Source organism: Diuraphis noxia, unplaced genomic scaffold (genome assembly GCF_037042655.1).
Source record: "Diuraphis noxia isolate RWA-SAM2 unplaced genomic scaffold, SU_Dnox_SAM2 contig0004, whole genome shotgun sequence".
Classification (NCBI taxonomy): Eukaryota; Metazoa; Arthropoda; class Insecta; order Hemiptera; family Aphididae; genus Diuraphis; species Diuraphis noxia.
The window spans coordinates 46,298,612-46,316,142 of record NW_028301714.1 but is presented as its reverse complement, the minus strand read 5'-3'; the positions used below and the strand labels follow the sequence as shown (position 1 = coordinate 46,316,142).

Below are 17,531 nucleotides of genomic sequence, written 5' to 3'. Positions count from 1 at the left end.
CAAGAATTCAATCTAATGTAGTAATATCTAACAGATGAATAAATGACTTAAAAAGCAATAACATAAAATATAATTAGTACTTAAAGTAGTTATGGTAACATATAGGCCGACAGACTGTTTTCGTAAAAGTACAGTTACAGTGATTTTATGCTGTTGAATAATTTGATTTCAAATTCAACACATCTCTTACAATGACCACTCTAGGCATTTACAATGTATGGTTATCATCTTGCACACTAAGCACACATTTCTTGTTGATAATTTTTAAATATTTATTTCATTCGTAAGATATAAATACAAAAAAACAAATATGCATATTTCGATTTTATAACGTCTCGTATATATAACTTTCGAGTCCTATTTCTATACTAATGTTTTTTAAAAACTTTTGAAAGAAAAAAATATTCATTTGTAAGTAGATTTATTATATTATATTTATAATAAGATACCAAGTACGACAAGGTACAAGTGGCAACCTACAAGGTTTGAAACAATTTGCAATACACCTACAATCAGATAGGTAGATACGACATATTTTACATGTTACATCAACATTAGATACCAAACATTGAACTCTCTCCAAGATAAACAATGAGACAAAATGTATATACAAAGAGCTAATAAATATATTTATTATTTGAAAACATAGTTATTAGTTAACTATAAATATTACAATATAAAAATCAGTCTTGGCTTAAACCTAATGAATAACTATAGGAATATAGGAAACAAACAATATAGAATTGTAGTCGATAATAGCGTGTACAAATATAAATAATAAATGAGAACATTGTCAAAGGAATTAGTCGACTTCTTCGACGGTAGGTCCTCTAGAACCGGGGAAACCGTGAGCACCGGGAGGCACACCACCGGCGGCTTGTCCTGCACCGTGTATTTTCATCATTAGAGCCGAACAGCTCTTTTGGATTTCCTTTAGTTTGTACTCGTACTCTTCTTTGTCTGCCAACTGATTGTTATCCAACCATTGGACGACCGCGTCGCATTCCTGTTTGCCGGTATTCTTCTCCGATTCGGTCAACTTGTCGCCGGCCTCGTCTAACGCTTGTTTAACACCAAACACGTAGCTCTCCAACTGATTCTTGGCCGCGATCTTGGCTTTTTGACGTTCGTCCTCTTCTCTGTACTGCTCGGCCTCGCTGAGCATTCGATCGATTTCGGCCTGAGACAGGCGACCCTTGTCGTTCTTTATAACGATGTTCTTGGAACGCCCAGAGCTGTTTTCCTTGGCCGACACGTTTAAAATACCGTTGGCGTCCATGTCGAAAGTCACCTCGATCTTGGGTACACCCCTGGGCGCCGGAGGTATGCCGGTCAGGTCGAACGTTCCCAACAGATTATTGTCCTTAGTCATGGCCCTTTCCCCTTCGAACACCTGGATGGTAACAGCAGGTTGATTGTCCGCGTACGTGGTGAACGTTTGGGTTTGTTTGCACGGAATCGTGGAATTACGATCGACGATTTTGGTCATCACGCCCCCGGCGGTCTCGATGCCGAGCGACAGCGGGGTGACGTCAACGAGCAATACGTCTTGAATCGCAGAACTCGTGTCGCCACTGAGAATGGCCGCTTGCACCGCGGCACCGTAGGCTACCGCTTCGTCGGGGTTGATGGACAGGTTGAGCGGCTTGCCGCAGAAATAGTTTTGTAGGAGACTTTGGATTTTCGGGATCCTCGTCGAACCGCCCACGAGTACCACGTCGTGTATGTCGCCCTTGTCCAACTTTGCGTCCGCCAACGCTTTCTCCACTGGCTGCAGAGTCGATCTGAACAGATCCGCGCATAGCTCCTCGAAACGAGCTCGTGACACTCGTGTGTAGAAATCGATACCTTCCATCAGAGCGTCAATCTCTATTGTGGCCTCCGAGCTAGACGACAGCGTCCTCTTGGCCCGTTCGGCGGCCGTTCTCAACCGTCTCAACGCTCTCGGATTGGTATGCACGTCCTTTTTGGATTTTCTCTTGAACTCTTCGGCCAAATGACCCACCAGCCGGTTGTCGAAGTCTTCGCCTCCCAAGTGCGTGTCGCCCGCTGTTGATTTCACTTCGAATATGGAACCCTCGTCGATCTGCAGAACAGACACGTCAAACGTGCCACCACCCAAATCGAATATCAACACGTTCCTCTCTCCTTTCAGGTTCTTGTCCAGACCGTACGCCAAAGCCGCAGCTGTCGGTTCATTGATTATTCGCAATACGTTCAGACCGGCTATGACGCCCGCGTCCTTGGTCGCTTGTCTCTGCGAATCGTTGAAGTACGCCGGCACCGTTATGACAGCGTCCGTCACGTCACGGCCCAAATACGCTTCAGCGGTCTCCTTCATTTTCGTCAACACCATCGAACTGATTTCTTCCGGAGCGAACACTTTCCGTCCACCTTTGAATTCCACTTGGAGTTTAGGCTTACCGCAGTCGTTGACCACTTTGAACGGCCAGTGTTTGATGTCCGCTTGCGTCTTATCGTCGTCGAAACGACGGCCGATCAAACGCTTGGCGTCGAATACCGTATTGACGGGATTCATTGCCACCTGGTTCTTAGCCGCGTCGCCGATCAATCGTTCGGTGTCGGTGAATGCCACATAACTCGGAGTGGTCCTGTTACCTTGATCGTTAGCGATGACTTCTACTTTTCCGTGTTGCCAGATACCCACACAGGAATAGGTGGTACCCAGGTCGATACCGATCGCTGTTCTTCCAACCATTTCGCCAATAACGATCGATTTTATTCACGTAAAATAAATACGAAAAAATATTTAAAATTCAAAACTAAAACGTATACGTAGGTACACAACGTACAGTATACCAAAGTACCACAATATTCGATACCGATTTAAAATCGATTAGTGTTTAACACCGCGATCGAAAACTCGTGAATAACACACTGAAAATCGCGTAAATATAGTACTTAATAATAATTAATAATTATGTCTCGTTCAAAGAATCGCAATGACGACGTATTGCCGCTTAGAATTCGAACTTCAAACTAATACCGGGTACCGCGTTGCTAACGTTTATATATACCCGACCGGACGTTCGAGAAGGTTCGATATGATTCTCGCGCGTTGTTCTGGTCGTCGCGCCGTCCCCTTACTTCGTCGCTACCGACTGTGGCACACATTTTAGTTTTCACTACTATTAGTTATTACTATAAATATAATACCCTAATGGTGTAAATACTGTTATGGAACATTCGGGAATTTTCTCCGTATTTATACTATTACACCGAGTTTGCTTATAGTGCTCACTCCTAAAAATCGGCTATTTTTACGTTTATATATACCTAGCTAGTACCTATTACCTTTGTGTAGGAAGTTTGAGATAGACGGTATTAAAATTAAACAATGTTAATCTTTTTAATAATATAGGTATTAGATTCTACATCCAATGATGTTTTTTTTTCAATTCAAATTTTTTTTTCTCTAAAAACCGTTTACATCGGTTCTTATAGTGGAAAAAAAACACTTCAAATTTCAACTTTGAGAGTAGTATTCGGTTCTAATGAAAAGTTCTTGACAACATTGATTTCATTTTATTTCAAAACAATTTTTAATTGTATATAATGTTATGTGGAATGTGGATGTAGAACTACAGTGTTGCTGGATATTTTACTTTTCAATAGCAATAAAATAATTATCTTATTATAATATACTTGTTACATTAAATATTTTTATTTAAATAATTTGTACCTATACGTTTTCCTCGAAATTATTTTATCACGTCAAGTTATTTTTTCATTCAAAAAGTAATGCGTTACACAAAAGTTATATTTTTTTGAAAATAATTTAATAAGTATGACGATTAATATAAGTAGTATTGGTATACAGCCATACAGGTTAATGTAATTATTAATTGTTATGTAAATTTATATTAATATATAATAGTATAGGTATAATTTTGATTATGTAGATTCATTGTTAATGACATAATGTTAGATATATAAATACCTACTTAAAATACAAAATTTAATTTAAAAATTTAAAAAACCAGAGTTTTGCTAAGTTTAGACGAAATTTATTTTGTTGTTTGGTGTATCACACGAAATAATAATAGCCGTAGAAACATGATATTTTCAATGTTTCATTAAATTTAAAAAATATTTTGACTCTTTTTGAGCTTTGAAATTTTTTTTTATTTTAATCTCGATAAAAGTGAAAATTTAACACAAGGTTCTTCATAAGTTATCTTGTTGTTGTAACTCGTAATTTACAATCATAATCATCAAAATATACATTTATTTCCATCACTGGTAATTTTAAGTTGATAATATGTAAATGCATTGTTTTTTTACAAGTAATATGAATCCAACCTATTGGCTACCTTATTATTACTGATTATATATATTACCGCATTATAAATAAAATATAAAATGCCCTCCGCTAACAGACCATCTCCACTCGGAATTGATTATTTTTTTACAATAATTGAATATGTCATTGGATTCAAATTTACCATCATCCATTATAACAGTGACCCACTCAAAGCTTACTATATAGCTGAGCGACATCCACTTCAATATTTTTATAATTATTTTAGTATAATAGTATAAATAGTATAATATGAAATCTGCATTCATTTTGGGTAAATAAAACCAAGCCCGGATTAAGGGAGGCCATGGCCATGGGCCCATAACGGATATTCAATAATAGTGGTCCCCTTGCGAATAGTACTTTTTTTTCATTGAATTAGAAATATTTGGATATAGTAATAAATAATAATAGTATATTTTATAAATCAAAAGAAACATGTACACTGGACACTGGTATATAATATTTATTATTCAAGATAAAATTTTTGGAGGTAATTAATACCGATGATATAATTAAAGAGTTTGGTGCCCAAAAATCAAGAAAAACTTATTTATACTCATACAAATTTTATTTTTGTAGGTTAAAATTAAAAAATAAAAATAAATTTATAAATATTATGTTTTTTTGTCTTAATTATTTTTATTTATGGGTTACCAAAATTTTGATTATGGTTATGGCCTATGGGCCCTAAAATTGTTTGGCCCTAAAATTGTTTGGCCCCAGGTCCAAAACTATCTTAATTCGGGCTTGAATAAAACTATAATTAGAGTATCTTAAATCGTTAATGTTTTATATACAGTTACCCATACTCTATTAACGAAAAAGTCAAAGAAAAAATTCCGATTAATCATTTTATAGTCATGAAATCAAAAATCGTGTATTGTATTTATTGTACTATTAATTGTACCATTGATTAAGTATACCTACTTAATCAATGATTGTACTATTGTTAATTTTTGACATTGTGTTATCAGGATCTAAGATTATCATGTTTTATCATCTTATACGTGGTGGTCACTGAATGATTTTGTTATCTATCACACAAATATATAATAACCACAACGGTATTATGTTTAAGATTTACAAATCCGGAAGTTCATGTTTCAATCATTTTATAATTACAATAGTTCTAGCCCTCCGTGCTAGCAATACTTAGTATTGTAAGAATATAATTATTGCATATTGCATGTTTACATTGCTCATTTTATTGAAGCGTCGGTCGTCATTATGTAGTTTTTCATCATACATTTTATTAATAACAATATGATCGGGGATCTCAGTTAGTTATGTTGTGGACTTGAATTTTACCTGTGTATTTGTAATTATGTTTTAATATAATTTTAATTTAAAAACATAGTAAATACAATTGTCTTTTTTTATATTTAGTAATGAATTATTTTCCCAAAAGTTAATTAAAAATGAACGGATACAAATTTTTTTTATTTGGTTGCTTGTTTACATCACTTACTTGGTCTCTAAGTTTGTATATGTATTGGAAACTCAATACCAGGCCTCATAATTACTCACATGTACAACAGTTTCGAAAAGAGAATACTTTTGAGTATGTGAAAAAACAGAAATCTAAATACTTTAAGAATCATATGGACAAAAATGGTTAGTGTACATGCATGTTACTTATCTTATTTAAAATTTTATTTGTAAATCTTAATGTACAATATTATTTTTGTATAGATCTTAATGATCTAGGAATCATTAAAACTGAAGACGATTTAGCTATCAGGGATAAAGGATACAAAGATCATGGTTTCAATGCTTTGGTTAGTTTAAGATTAGGTAATTATCGTGATACTTTACCTGACACTAGGCATCAATTGTAAGTTAATGTTGAGTTTGATTAATATAAAACATAAATTTATACATAATAAATAATAATATATTTTAAACTTTATTTTTTACAGATGTTCAACGATAAAGTATGATCAAAACTTGCCCAGCGCTAGTATTATAATTTGTTTTTATAATGAACACCCACAAGCTCTTTTTAGAACCATACAGTCAGTTATTAGACGTACACCAAGTAAACTTTTACATGAAGTAATATTAATAAATGATTTTAGTGATTCAGGTTAGTAAAATCTAAAAGTAATTTTCATTATCATTGTTTCGTCCTACAAAATTTATTTATTTTTTGTTTTAGAAAATCTTCACCAAACAGTAGACCAATACATAAAAGATGAAATATTACAAGGTAAAGTTCATCTTAAAAAAACCAATAAAAGAGAAGGACTTATTCGTGCAAGATTATTTGGAGCTAATTTAGCAACTGGTCAAGTAATTAAAGGATTAAATATTTACTGTATAATTGTTATTCTATAAATATATGTATTCAAATATCTATTAGTGTAGGTAGGATATTTAGTTTACAATGATACATACAATAATTAAATGTTAAAGAGGTATAGGAATATATTTTGTACAATGTATAAGTATATATAATAAGTATATATAAGTATATATAATAAGTCTCCCCAGCCCCATAAGTATATAGTATAACCTTCAATTATAGTTCTGCTTAAAGTTTAAAAATAAAAAAATAATTAACCTTCAATTAACTACAAGTCACAATCAGTATTATAATTATTAAATCAACATTAAGTAAATTGTCTCTCTAACCACCATGACTTTATTATGCATTTAGACTTTGTTTGATCAATGATTCCTACTCTCAATTTTAAAATCAGTATATAAAACTATTAATCTCAATAAATTTCAAATTAAATATCTGTCTTGTTTAAAAATTATATACTACTTTTTAACATAAAATCTTGTATGTGTATTTTTTCAAAATAATCAGTAACTGATTATAATGTTTTAATGTTCTTCTTTATTTCAAATAATTTTAAGATTAATTATTTTGTTTATTTAAACAGGTTTTAATATTTCTTGACAGTCATGTTGAAGTAAATACTGATTGGATTCAACCACTTTTGACAAGAGTGCGTGATAATCGTTCACAAATTATTGCACCTATTATTGATATTATTCAACCAGATACATTTGATTATAAATCGTCTCCATTGGTCAGAGGTGGTTTTAATTGGGGATTACATTTTAAATGGGATAGTTTACCAAAAGGTACTCTAGTAACAGATACAGATTTTGTGAAACCGATCAAGTAATATATTATTTACTATACTATGTACAATTAATCTTCTATTATAATCCAAAATTATTTTAATTGAAGGACACCTACAATTGCTGGAGGGCTATTTGCTGTGGATAGAGAGTACTTCAATGAAATTGGTCAATATGATTCCGGAATGAATATTTGGGGTGGAGAAAATTTGGAGTTATCATTTCGAGTAAGAAATAAATGATACCATGTTACCTATTCTAAATGATTTATTATGCATGAGTAAGTTATTTATCTTAGACATTTGAGTTCACTTATTTTATAGCATTATTTTTGTTTAGAATCACTTATATCATACTTTGTTTTCATTTTTTAGGTATGGATGTGTGGAGGCTCTCTTTACATAGAACCATGTTCACGTGTTGGACATGTATTTCGGCAGCATCGACCATACTCAGCTCCAAATCACGAAGACACTATGGCTAGAAATTCTTTGCGACTTGCCAATGTCTGGATGGATGATTTTAAAGTAAGTTATCAATGTTTGATAGTGGTGTAATATGTTATCTAAAAAATATAATAAACATGATCTAATAACCTTATTTATTCCACTTTGGAAGTCGTTACAAATAGTATTGATTTGGTGTATCAAATATGTCTTTTATAACTTTAAGATAATCTTATAATCTTCTATAACAGGGATCGCTACCCTCAGTCCAAATGGGGCTCAGAGAAATTTTATGTGAAACTCGCTTATATTTGTGTAAAAATCCCAAATTATAGAGGATTGTATGGACTGGAAACTGTGGGTTAAAACATTATTTGTAGATACCTTGTTAAATAATTAACCTTACCGTTATGAACTTAAACAAGCTAAATTTGATATAACCATACATTATTGTTTAAAATAAAATAAAGTAAATCAAATTGTGTTACATGAAAAATTTATGTTTATTATTTGGCCCTTGACATCAAAAAGAATGCCTGTTCTAAAGAGTTTCTTTGTCGAGATGAATAGAGATTATCTCCACAAATTTCCTAAGGTTATTAATTAGACACCACAATTTTTTTTTGTAATTCCCTAAAATTATTCAATACTCAGTATTTTTAGTCAATAATTATTGATTTACTTTTTTTTAAACAAAGATGTTGAATTAAATGAATTTACAGACATTTGATGGACCCAAATCCAAATAACTTGAAAAATTTTTATGAGGGTTAGTAATGTTGCTACGCCATCCATTTAGATCTGTATAAGTGAAAAATAATAATTGATTTTCAAATGGAAGTAAATATTTGGTATCCTCATTTATTACATTTTCAAGTTATTATTTTATAAATGATTCATCGGAATTTTTTTTTTTACTTTTTCATTTATAACTAACATAACTTGTTAGTGTTCTATTATATTATATCATGATTCTGTTTTAGTTTTTGTGAATTTTTGTTGATTATCATTTGGCAATAATTGTTGACAACTTGAGTTACAACATAGATATTCTAACATGGCATAAGTATTAATTATTATGTATGTTGCTATATAAATTTATAATTGTGAAAATAAATTTAAAACTTAATAACCAAGTATAAGTATCTGTATATAAAACAGTAAAAATTTAAGATACTCTATACGCTTTCATAGTTTTATTTAACCAAAATTAATGCAAATTGCATATTATACTATAATGATTATAGAGGTATAAATTATTTATATGCCTATGATCACAATTTATAAGTACATATATATTTTTTTGTAGATCACATTTTGTACTGCTACCATATTTATTATTTGTTATACTTTTCTCTTAATGATTTAATAAAATATTTGATTACAGAAATTCTTCATTAGTAAACGGATGGATCTATTGAGCTTAGATTATGGTGATGTGTCTGAAAGAAAAGCTTTACGTACTAAACTGAACTGCAAAAATTTTGAATGGTACTTAGAAAATGTATATCCTGAAATGTTATTACCAACTGATGAAGCTGATCGCCTTAATAAAAAGTTAGGAAATGTTGACAAACCCATTTTTCAACCATGGAATAAACGAATTCGTAACTACACTGCAAAATTTTTAGTAATTTTTTTATTGTTATGATATAGGTTTATGTATAATGTCTAATTATTGTTTTGTCACTCTTAGATTAACTTGAGCAATACAAATTTATGCATTCATCCTACAAAAGGTCACCAAGCAAAAAATAGTAGACTAGTTCTTAGGTCTTGTATTCGCAACAAAGAACAGGTTGGTACTTAAACTTATATTAAACTGATTTTAAAATTTTGGAAATCGTTTTAGATATGGTATGAAACAGATAAAGAAGAATTAGTTTTATCAAAACTCTTGTGTTTGGATAGTGGTTCAGGTAATCCTATTATAGGAAAATGCAGTGAAACTGGAAGTTCTCAGCGTTGGAAACACACAGAAGATGTAAATTTATTATTTATTAATCATAAAAGCCCCTGTAAACCCTATCTATTTTTTTTTCAAAAGAACCTTAAAAAAAATTATTAAGGCGGTTCAAATAGTTCAATTTAGTTTATTCAATTTTAAAAATAATTTTACTTTGCTTTGGTTGGAGACATAGGCGCACATAGGGTGTGAATTTAGGGGGTGCTGAAATAATTTATAGTACACAGACCCGTGGGGAGCGAAGCCCCCCACTACACCACCCTAATACTATAATAATTGCATTGCAATAATTATAAATTTTATTAAAAATAAAAATAAATATTTTGTAATTATATTAAAAGTTATAATAACATGTAATCATTAATTATTAATGTTAGACAAAATTTAATTTTCTGTTTGATATTGCAAATGTTTGCATTATAATTTCCCCCTCTATTTTATTAGTAAGATCTCTCTCAATGCTAAGCGTAGATAGCTTGGTAAATCTTTCTATCTTTCTTGGCCCATATTGGTGCGTAACCAGTTTTTCAATCTACACATAGCTGAGAAGGAGCGTTCACACGTTGACAAAGAAATTGGAATTTTTATTCCCAATTGCTTACAGACATTTGGAAACAAACTTTTATAACATTGATTTTTCATGCCTTCATATATAAAGCTGGCTGGTAGACTATTCATTAAAACCATCATTTCTGCTGATAAACTAACTGTTGATATTTTCAAAATATCCTGATATACATAAACAGATTTATATAATAATATTTCAAAAGATATGACTATGTAATAAATATTTTAAATAGTTTATGCGGTGCTAATTTTAAACCTGGGAGTGCTAAGCACCCCCAAGCACCCCCCTATGTGCACCTATGGTTGGAGAATATATTAATATTTTTAATAATTTTTATTATATTCATCATGAAATATAAACAATTGATAATTTTTTTTCCCTATCAAGATCATCTAAAATTTAAAAAGTGCTTCGTCCATGACAAAGTAATCTTGTTTATGAATTCAAGCATCTTAAAAATGTTCTTAATCAAACCTTTGGAAGTATTTAATTTGTTGTTAGGTGTTTGCTATTTCACGTCCATTATTAATTTTGAATGTTTTGATTTAATGACTTATGACACGTGCATACGGATGCATAGTGTGTTTGACGCTGGCGATTGGAGGGGAAAATCTGACTTAAGACGATTCGAAAAAAATATCTCCTTAAAAATGACAAATTTGGTGGAGCATTAACAATTAAAAACAGAATCCATTGAAACTAAACTGAATGTTTGTGTAGCTTAATCTTCAAACTCAAAACAGTCATTCTTTCATGAGATATAATATACGAACAATCTGTATTTAGCCCTACTAGTGAAAGGTGACCAAATAGTCATTGATCACCAAGTGATTATTGATTATTGTTTATTAAATTATTATTTTGTTCAGCAGTTATTATAATAATTTCTTTCAACGAAAGAAAATTTGATTCAATTGCAATTGTTTTATAATTAATGTTGGACCATAATATTTGTTTTTAATATATATGCCTACAAATTAAGATATCTCAAACTTTGTTAAAATTAACTCTGATGGGTTTATTCAATATTTTTTTTTCATAATGATTATTAATTATTAGTTATGACATATTTTTCATTTCATGCTTATGAAACATACTAAAATAAAATGTTATGAAATTGTTTTATATATTAAAAAGTTCAGTATTTTTATTTTGAAATCTGGCAATATTTAAAAACCTTCAGAAAAAGTAAACACAGGAAAACAACATTTCATAACAAATTTATTTTCAATTTTTTTGGCTTAGAATCTAAAATTATAATAAGTATTTCTTAAAAAAGTTATAAAGTCTTTAAAAATGTTATAAGTTACTGCTTTTAAGAATATTATTTTATTTTTGTTTTTTTATAGAAGGGCACTGCATTTTATAACTTAGCTGCTGGAACATGTTTAAGTGTAAATGAGAAAAGGATAAATGCAGATGTTGTAATGAACATTTGCAATAATGAAAGCTCATACAACAAGTGGAATTTAGTTATTGTATAATTTAAAATACTTCGAAACTGTTTTTGGACATATTGTATTGTAATTTACTTAAACAGTATTATCTCATCTTGATCTATAGCCATTAAAACAAATTTTTAAAGTATAATATATTAAATTTTTGTATAAAGTATTTACTATTTATTTAAAAAATACTGGAAAATAGTAAAAATGTGCTACTATGTATTATAAATATTTGACTTGAGTTGAAGTATATGACTGTAAATCACAGTATTGTATTTCATAAATTAAAAGAATGAGGATTATGTGATAATGATTAACAATTATTATTATTATCCAAGTACGGGGTAAGATGACAAATTCAGAATTTTTTTTTGTAAAATTTATGAGTGATAAACCTTTTAATATTAAAGCTTGAAATTATTACAGGTTATTCTTCATATTCAATACAATGCTTATACAAAATTTCAAGTTTTTCCGACTATTATTTAATAATATAAATATTAATCAATCCTTAAGTTTAATTATATCATCGATATTAATTACCTCCAAAAATTTTATCTTGAATAATAAATATTATATACCAGTGTCCAGTGTACATGTTTCTTTTGATTTATAAAATATACTATTATTATTTATTACTATATCCAAATATTTCTAATTCAATGAAAAAAAAGTACTATTCGCAAGGGGACCACTATTATTGAATATCCGTTATGGGCCCATGGCCATGGCCTCCCTTAATCCGGGCTTGGTTTTATTTACCCAAAATGAATGCAGATTTCATATTATACTATTTATACTATTATACTAAAATAATTATAAAAATATTGAAGTGGATGTCGCTCAGCTATATAGTAAGCTTTGAGTGGGTCACTGTTATAATGGATGATGGTAAATTTGAATCCAATGACATATTCAATTATTGTAAAAAAATAATCAATTCCGAGTGGAGATGGTCTGTTAGCGGAGGGCATTTTATATTTTATTTATAATGCGGTAATATATATAATCAGTAATAATAAGGTAGCCAATAGGTTGGATTCATATTACTTGTAAAAAAACAATGCATTTACATATTATCAACTTAAAATTACCAGTGATGGAAATAAATGTATATTTTGATGATTATGATTGTAAATTACGAGTTACAACAACAAGATAACTTATGAAGAACCTTGTGTTAAATTTTCACTTTTATCGAGATTAAAATAAAAAAAAATTTCAAAGCTCAAAAAGAGTCAAAATATTTTTTAAATTTAATGAAACATTGAAAATATCATGTTTCTACGGCTATTATTATTTCGTGTGATACACCAAACAACAAAATAAATTTCGTCTAAACTTAGCAAAACTCTGGTTTTTTAAATTTTTAAATTAAATTTTGTATTTTAAGTAGGTATTTATATATCTAACATTATGTCATTAACAATGAATCTACATAATCAAAATTATACCTATACTATTATATATTAATATAAATTTACATAACAATTAATAATTACATTAACCTGTATGGCTGTATACCAATACTACTTATATTAATCGTCATACTTATTAAATTATTTTCAAAAAAATATAACTTTTGTGTAACGCATTACTTTTTGAATGAAAAAATAACTTGACGTGATAAAATAATTTCGAGGAAAACGTATAGGTACAAATTATTTAAATAAAAATATTTAATGTAACAAGTATATTATAATAAGATAATTATTTTATTGCTATTGAAAAGTAAAATATCCAGCAACACTGTAGTTCTACATCCACATTCCACATAACATTATATACAATTAAAAATTGTTTTGAAATAAAATGAAATCAATGTTGTCAAGAACTTTTCATTAGAACCGAATACTACTCTCAAAGTTGAAATTTGAAGTGTTTTTTTTCCACTATAAGAACCGATGTAAACGGTTTTTAGAGAAAAAAAAATTTGAATTGAAAAAAAAACATCATTGGATGTAGAATCTAATACCTATATTATTAAAAAGATTAACATTGTTTAATTTTAATACCGTCTATCTCAAACTTCCTACACAAAGGTAATAGGTACTAGCTAGGTATATATAAACGTAAAAATAGCCGATTTTTAGGAGTGAGCACTATAAGCAAACTCGGTGTAATAGTATAAATACGGAGAAAATTCCCGAATGTTCCATAACAGTATTTACACCATTAGGGTATTATATTTATAGTAATAACTAATAGTAGTGAAAACTAAAATGTGTGCCACAGTCGGTAGCGACGAAGTAAGGGGACGGCGCGACGACCAGAACAACGCGCGAGAATCATATCGAACCTTCTCGAACGTCCGGTCGGGTATATATAAACGTTAGCAACGCGGTACCCGGTATTAGTTTGAAGTTCGAATTCTAAGCGGCAATACGTCGTCATTGCGATTCTTTGAACGAGACATAATTATTAATTATTATTAAGTACTATATTTACGCGATTTTCAGTGTGTTATTCACGAGTTTTCGATCGCGGTGTTAAACACTAATCGATTTTAAATCGGTATCGAATATTGTGGTACTTTGGTATACTGTACGTTGTGTACCTACGTATACGTTTTAGTTTTGAATTTTAAATATTTTTTCGTATTTATTTTACGTGAATAAAATCGATCGTTATTGGCGAAATGGTTGGAAGAACAGCGATCGGTATCGACCTGGGTACCACCTATTCCTGTGTGGGTATCTGGCAACACGGAAAAGTAGAAGTCATCGCTAACGATCAAGGTAACAGGACCACTCCGAGTTATGTGGCATTCACCGACACCGAACGATTGATCGGCGACGCGGCTAAGAACCAGGTGGCAATGAATCCCGTCAATACGGTATTCGACGCCAAGCGTTTGATCGGCCGTCGTTTCGACGACGATAAGACGCAAGCGGACATCAAACACTGGCCGTTCAAAGTGGTCAACGACTGCGGTAAGCCTAAACTCCAAGTGGAATTCAAAGGTGGACGGAAAGTGTTCGCTCCGGAAGAAATCAGTTCGATGGTGTTGACGAAAATGAAGGAGACCGCTGAAGCGTATTTGGGCCGTGACGTGACGGACGCTGTCATAACGGTGCCGGCGTACTTCAACGATTCGCAGAGACAAGCGACCAAGGACGCGGGCGTCATAGCCGGTCTGAACGTATTGCGAATAATCAATGAACCGACAGCTGCGGCTTTGGCGTACGGTCTGGACAAGAACCTGAAAGGAGAGAGGAACGTGTTGATATTCGATTTGGGTGGTGGCACGTTTGACGTGTCTGTTCTGCAGATCGACGAGGGTTCCATATTCGAAGTGAAATCAACAGCGGGCGACACGCACTTGGGAGGCGAAGACTTCGACAACCGGCTGGTGGGTCATTTGGCCGAAGAGTTCAAGAGAAAATCCAAAAAGGACGTGCATACCAATCCGAGAGCGTTGAGACGGTTGAGAACGGCCGCCGAACGGGCCAAGAGGACGCTGTCGTCTAGCTCGGAGGCCACAATAGAGATTGACGCTCTGATGGAAGGTATCGATTTCTACACACGAGTGTCACGAGCTCGTTTCGAGGAGCTATGCGCGGATCTGTTCAGATCGACTCTGCAGCCAGTGGAGAAAGCGTTGGCGGACGCAAAGTTGGACAAGGGCGACATACACGACGTGGTACTCGTGGGCGGTTCGACGAGGATCCCGAAAATCCAAAGTCTCCTACAAAACTATTTCTGCGGCAAGCCGCTCAACCTGTCCATCAACCCCGACGAAGCGGTAGCCTACGGTGCCGCGGTGCAAGCGGCCATTCTCAGTGGCGACACGAGTTCTGCGATTCAAGACGTATTGCTCGTTGACGTCACCCCGCTGTCGCTCGGCATCGAGACCGCCGGGGGCGTGATGACCAAAATCGTCGATCGTAATTCCACGATTCCGTGCAAACAAACCCAAACGTTCACCACGTACGCGGACAATCAACCTGCTGTTACCATCCAGGTGTTCGAAGGGGAAAGGGCCATGACTAAGGACAATAATCTGTTGGGAACGTTCGACCTGACCGGCATACCTCCGGCGCCCAGGGGTGTACCCAAGATCGAGGTGACTTTCGACATGGACGCCAACGGTATTTTAAACGTGTCGGCCAAGGAAAACAGCTCTGGGCGTTCCAAGAACATCGTTATAAAGAACGACAAGGGTCGCCTGTCTCAGGCCGAAATCGATCGAATGCTCAGCGAGGCCGAGCAGTACAGAGAAGAGGACGAACGTCAAAAAGCCAAGATCGCGGCCAAGAATCAGTTGGAGAGCTACGTGTTTGGTGTTAAACAAGCGTTAGACGAGGCCGGCGACAAGTTGACCGAATCGGAGAAGAATACCGGCAAACAGGAATGCGACGCGGTCGTCCAATGGTTGGATAACAATCAGTTGGCAGACAAAGAAGAGTACGAGTACAAACTAAAGGAAATCCAAAAGAGCTGTTCGGCTCTAATGATGAAAATACACGGTGCAGGACAAGCCGCCGGTGGTGTGCCTCCCGGTGCTCACGGTTTCCCCGGTTCTAGAGGACCTACCGTCGAAGAAGTCGACTAATTCCTTTGACAATGTTCTCATTTATTATTTATATTTGTACACGCTATTATCGACTACAATTCTATATTGTTTGTTTCCTATATTCCTATAGTTATTCATTAGGTTTAAGCCAAGACTGATTTTTATATTGTAATATTTATAGTTAACTAATAACTATGTTTTCAAATAATAAATATATTTATTAGCTCTTTGTATATACATTTTGTCTCATTGTTTATCTTGGAGAGAGTTCAATGTTTGGTATCTAATGTTGATGTAACATGTAAAATATGTCGTATCTACCTATCTGATTGTAGGTGTATTGCAAATTGTTTCAAACCTTGTAGGTTGCCACTTGTACCTTGTCGTACTTGGTATCTTATTATAAATATAATATAATAAATCTACTTACAAATGAATATTTTTTTCTTTCAAAAGTTTTTAAAAAACATTAGTATAGAAATAGGACTCGAAAGTTATATATACGAGACGTTATAAAATCGAAATATGCATATTTGTTTTTTTGTATTTATATCTTACGAATGAAATAAATATTTAAAAATTATCAACAAGAAATGTGTGCTTAGTGTGCAAGATGATAACCATACATTGTAAATGCCTAGAGTGGTCATTGTAAGAGATGTGTTGAATTTGAAATCAAATTATTCAACAGCATAAAATCACTGTAACTGTACTTTTACGAAAACAGTCTGTCGGCCTATATGTTACCATAACTACTTTAAGTACTAATTATATTTTATGTTATTGCTTTTTAAGTCATTTATTCATCTGTTAGATATTACTACATTAGATTGAATTCTTGTAAAATTAATTAGGTACTTTTGAAAATATTGTGTCTGTGTGTATCTATACAATAATATAACATTTTACATTGTACAGTACCCACGAATAATATTTTTAAACTTAATAAAATAATTAAAATTGTTATTCTTTATTTCTTTGTTTAAATATCACTTACTTGTGTCCATATTTTAATCTTATTGACCCAACGTAAACAACATTTTTGATTAATAGAGAACAAAATTGAAAATCTCTATAAATAGCTTAGAAATCGTCAAAATAGTTGGAAAATTTAATCATGTAGGTTGTAGGTACATAGTTATAGAAATAATGAAACGAAAATTTATTGAA

General features: G+C 32.3%; 1 protein-coding gene and 2 pseudogenes across 3 annotated transcripts; 2 read left to right on the top strand and 1 right to left on the bottom strand.

The window, feature by feature from the left end:
• Positions 1 to 408: 408 nt before the first annotated feature.
• On the bottom strand, positions 409 to 3,658 carry LOC149056124 (heat shock protein 70 B2 pseudogene; annotated as a pseudogene).
• A 1,717-nt stretch (positions 3,659 to 5,375) lies between these two features.
• LOC107171143 (polypeptide N-acetylgalactosaminyltransferase 35A-like) lies at positions 5,376 to 12,011 on the top strand. Of its 3 annotated transcripts, none has more exons than XM_089226171.1 (12): positions 5,378 to 5,636; positions 5,711 to 5,938; positions 6,017 to 6,158; positions 6,244 to 6,410; positions 6,483 to 6,616; positions 7,216 to 7,460; positions 7,530 to 7,647; positions 7,795 to 7,947; positions 9,254 to 9,496; positions 9,563 to 9,664; positions 9,719 to 9,850; positions 11,750 to 12,011. In XM_089226171.1, the coding sequence occupies exons 2-12, from the start codon at positions 5,743 to 5,745 to the stop codon at positions 11,882 to 11,884; spliced, it is 1,767 nt and encodes a 588-aa protein (XP_089082297.1). In that variant the 5' UTR covers positions 5,378 to 5,636; positions 5,711 to 5,742; the 3' UTR covers positions 11,885 to 12,011. The 3 variants fall into 3 exon arrangements, with proteins under 3 accessions (XP_089082298.1, XP_089082297.1, XP_089082296.1); XM_089226170.1 differs by having other exon boundaries at positions 5,378 to 5,642; XM_089226172.1 differs by lacking the exon at positions 9,719 to 9,850 and having other exon boundaries at positions 5,376 to 5,642.
• Positions 12,012 to 13,544: 1,533 nt separating this feature from the next.
• Positions 13,545 to 16,794, top strand: LOC107172656 (heat shock protein 70 B2 pseudogene; annotated as a pseudogene).
• The last annotated feature ends 737 nt before the right edge of the window (positions 16,795 to 17,531 follow it).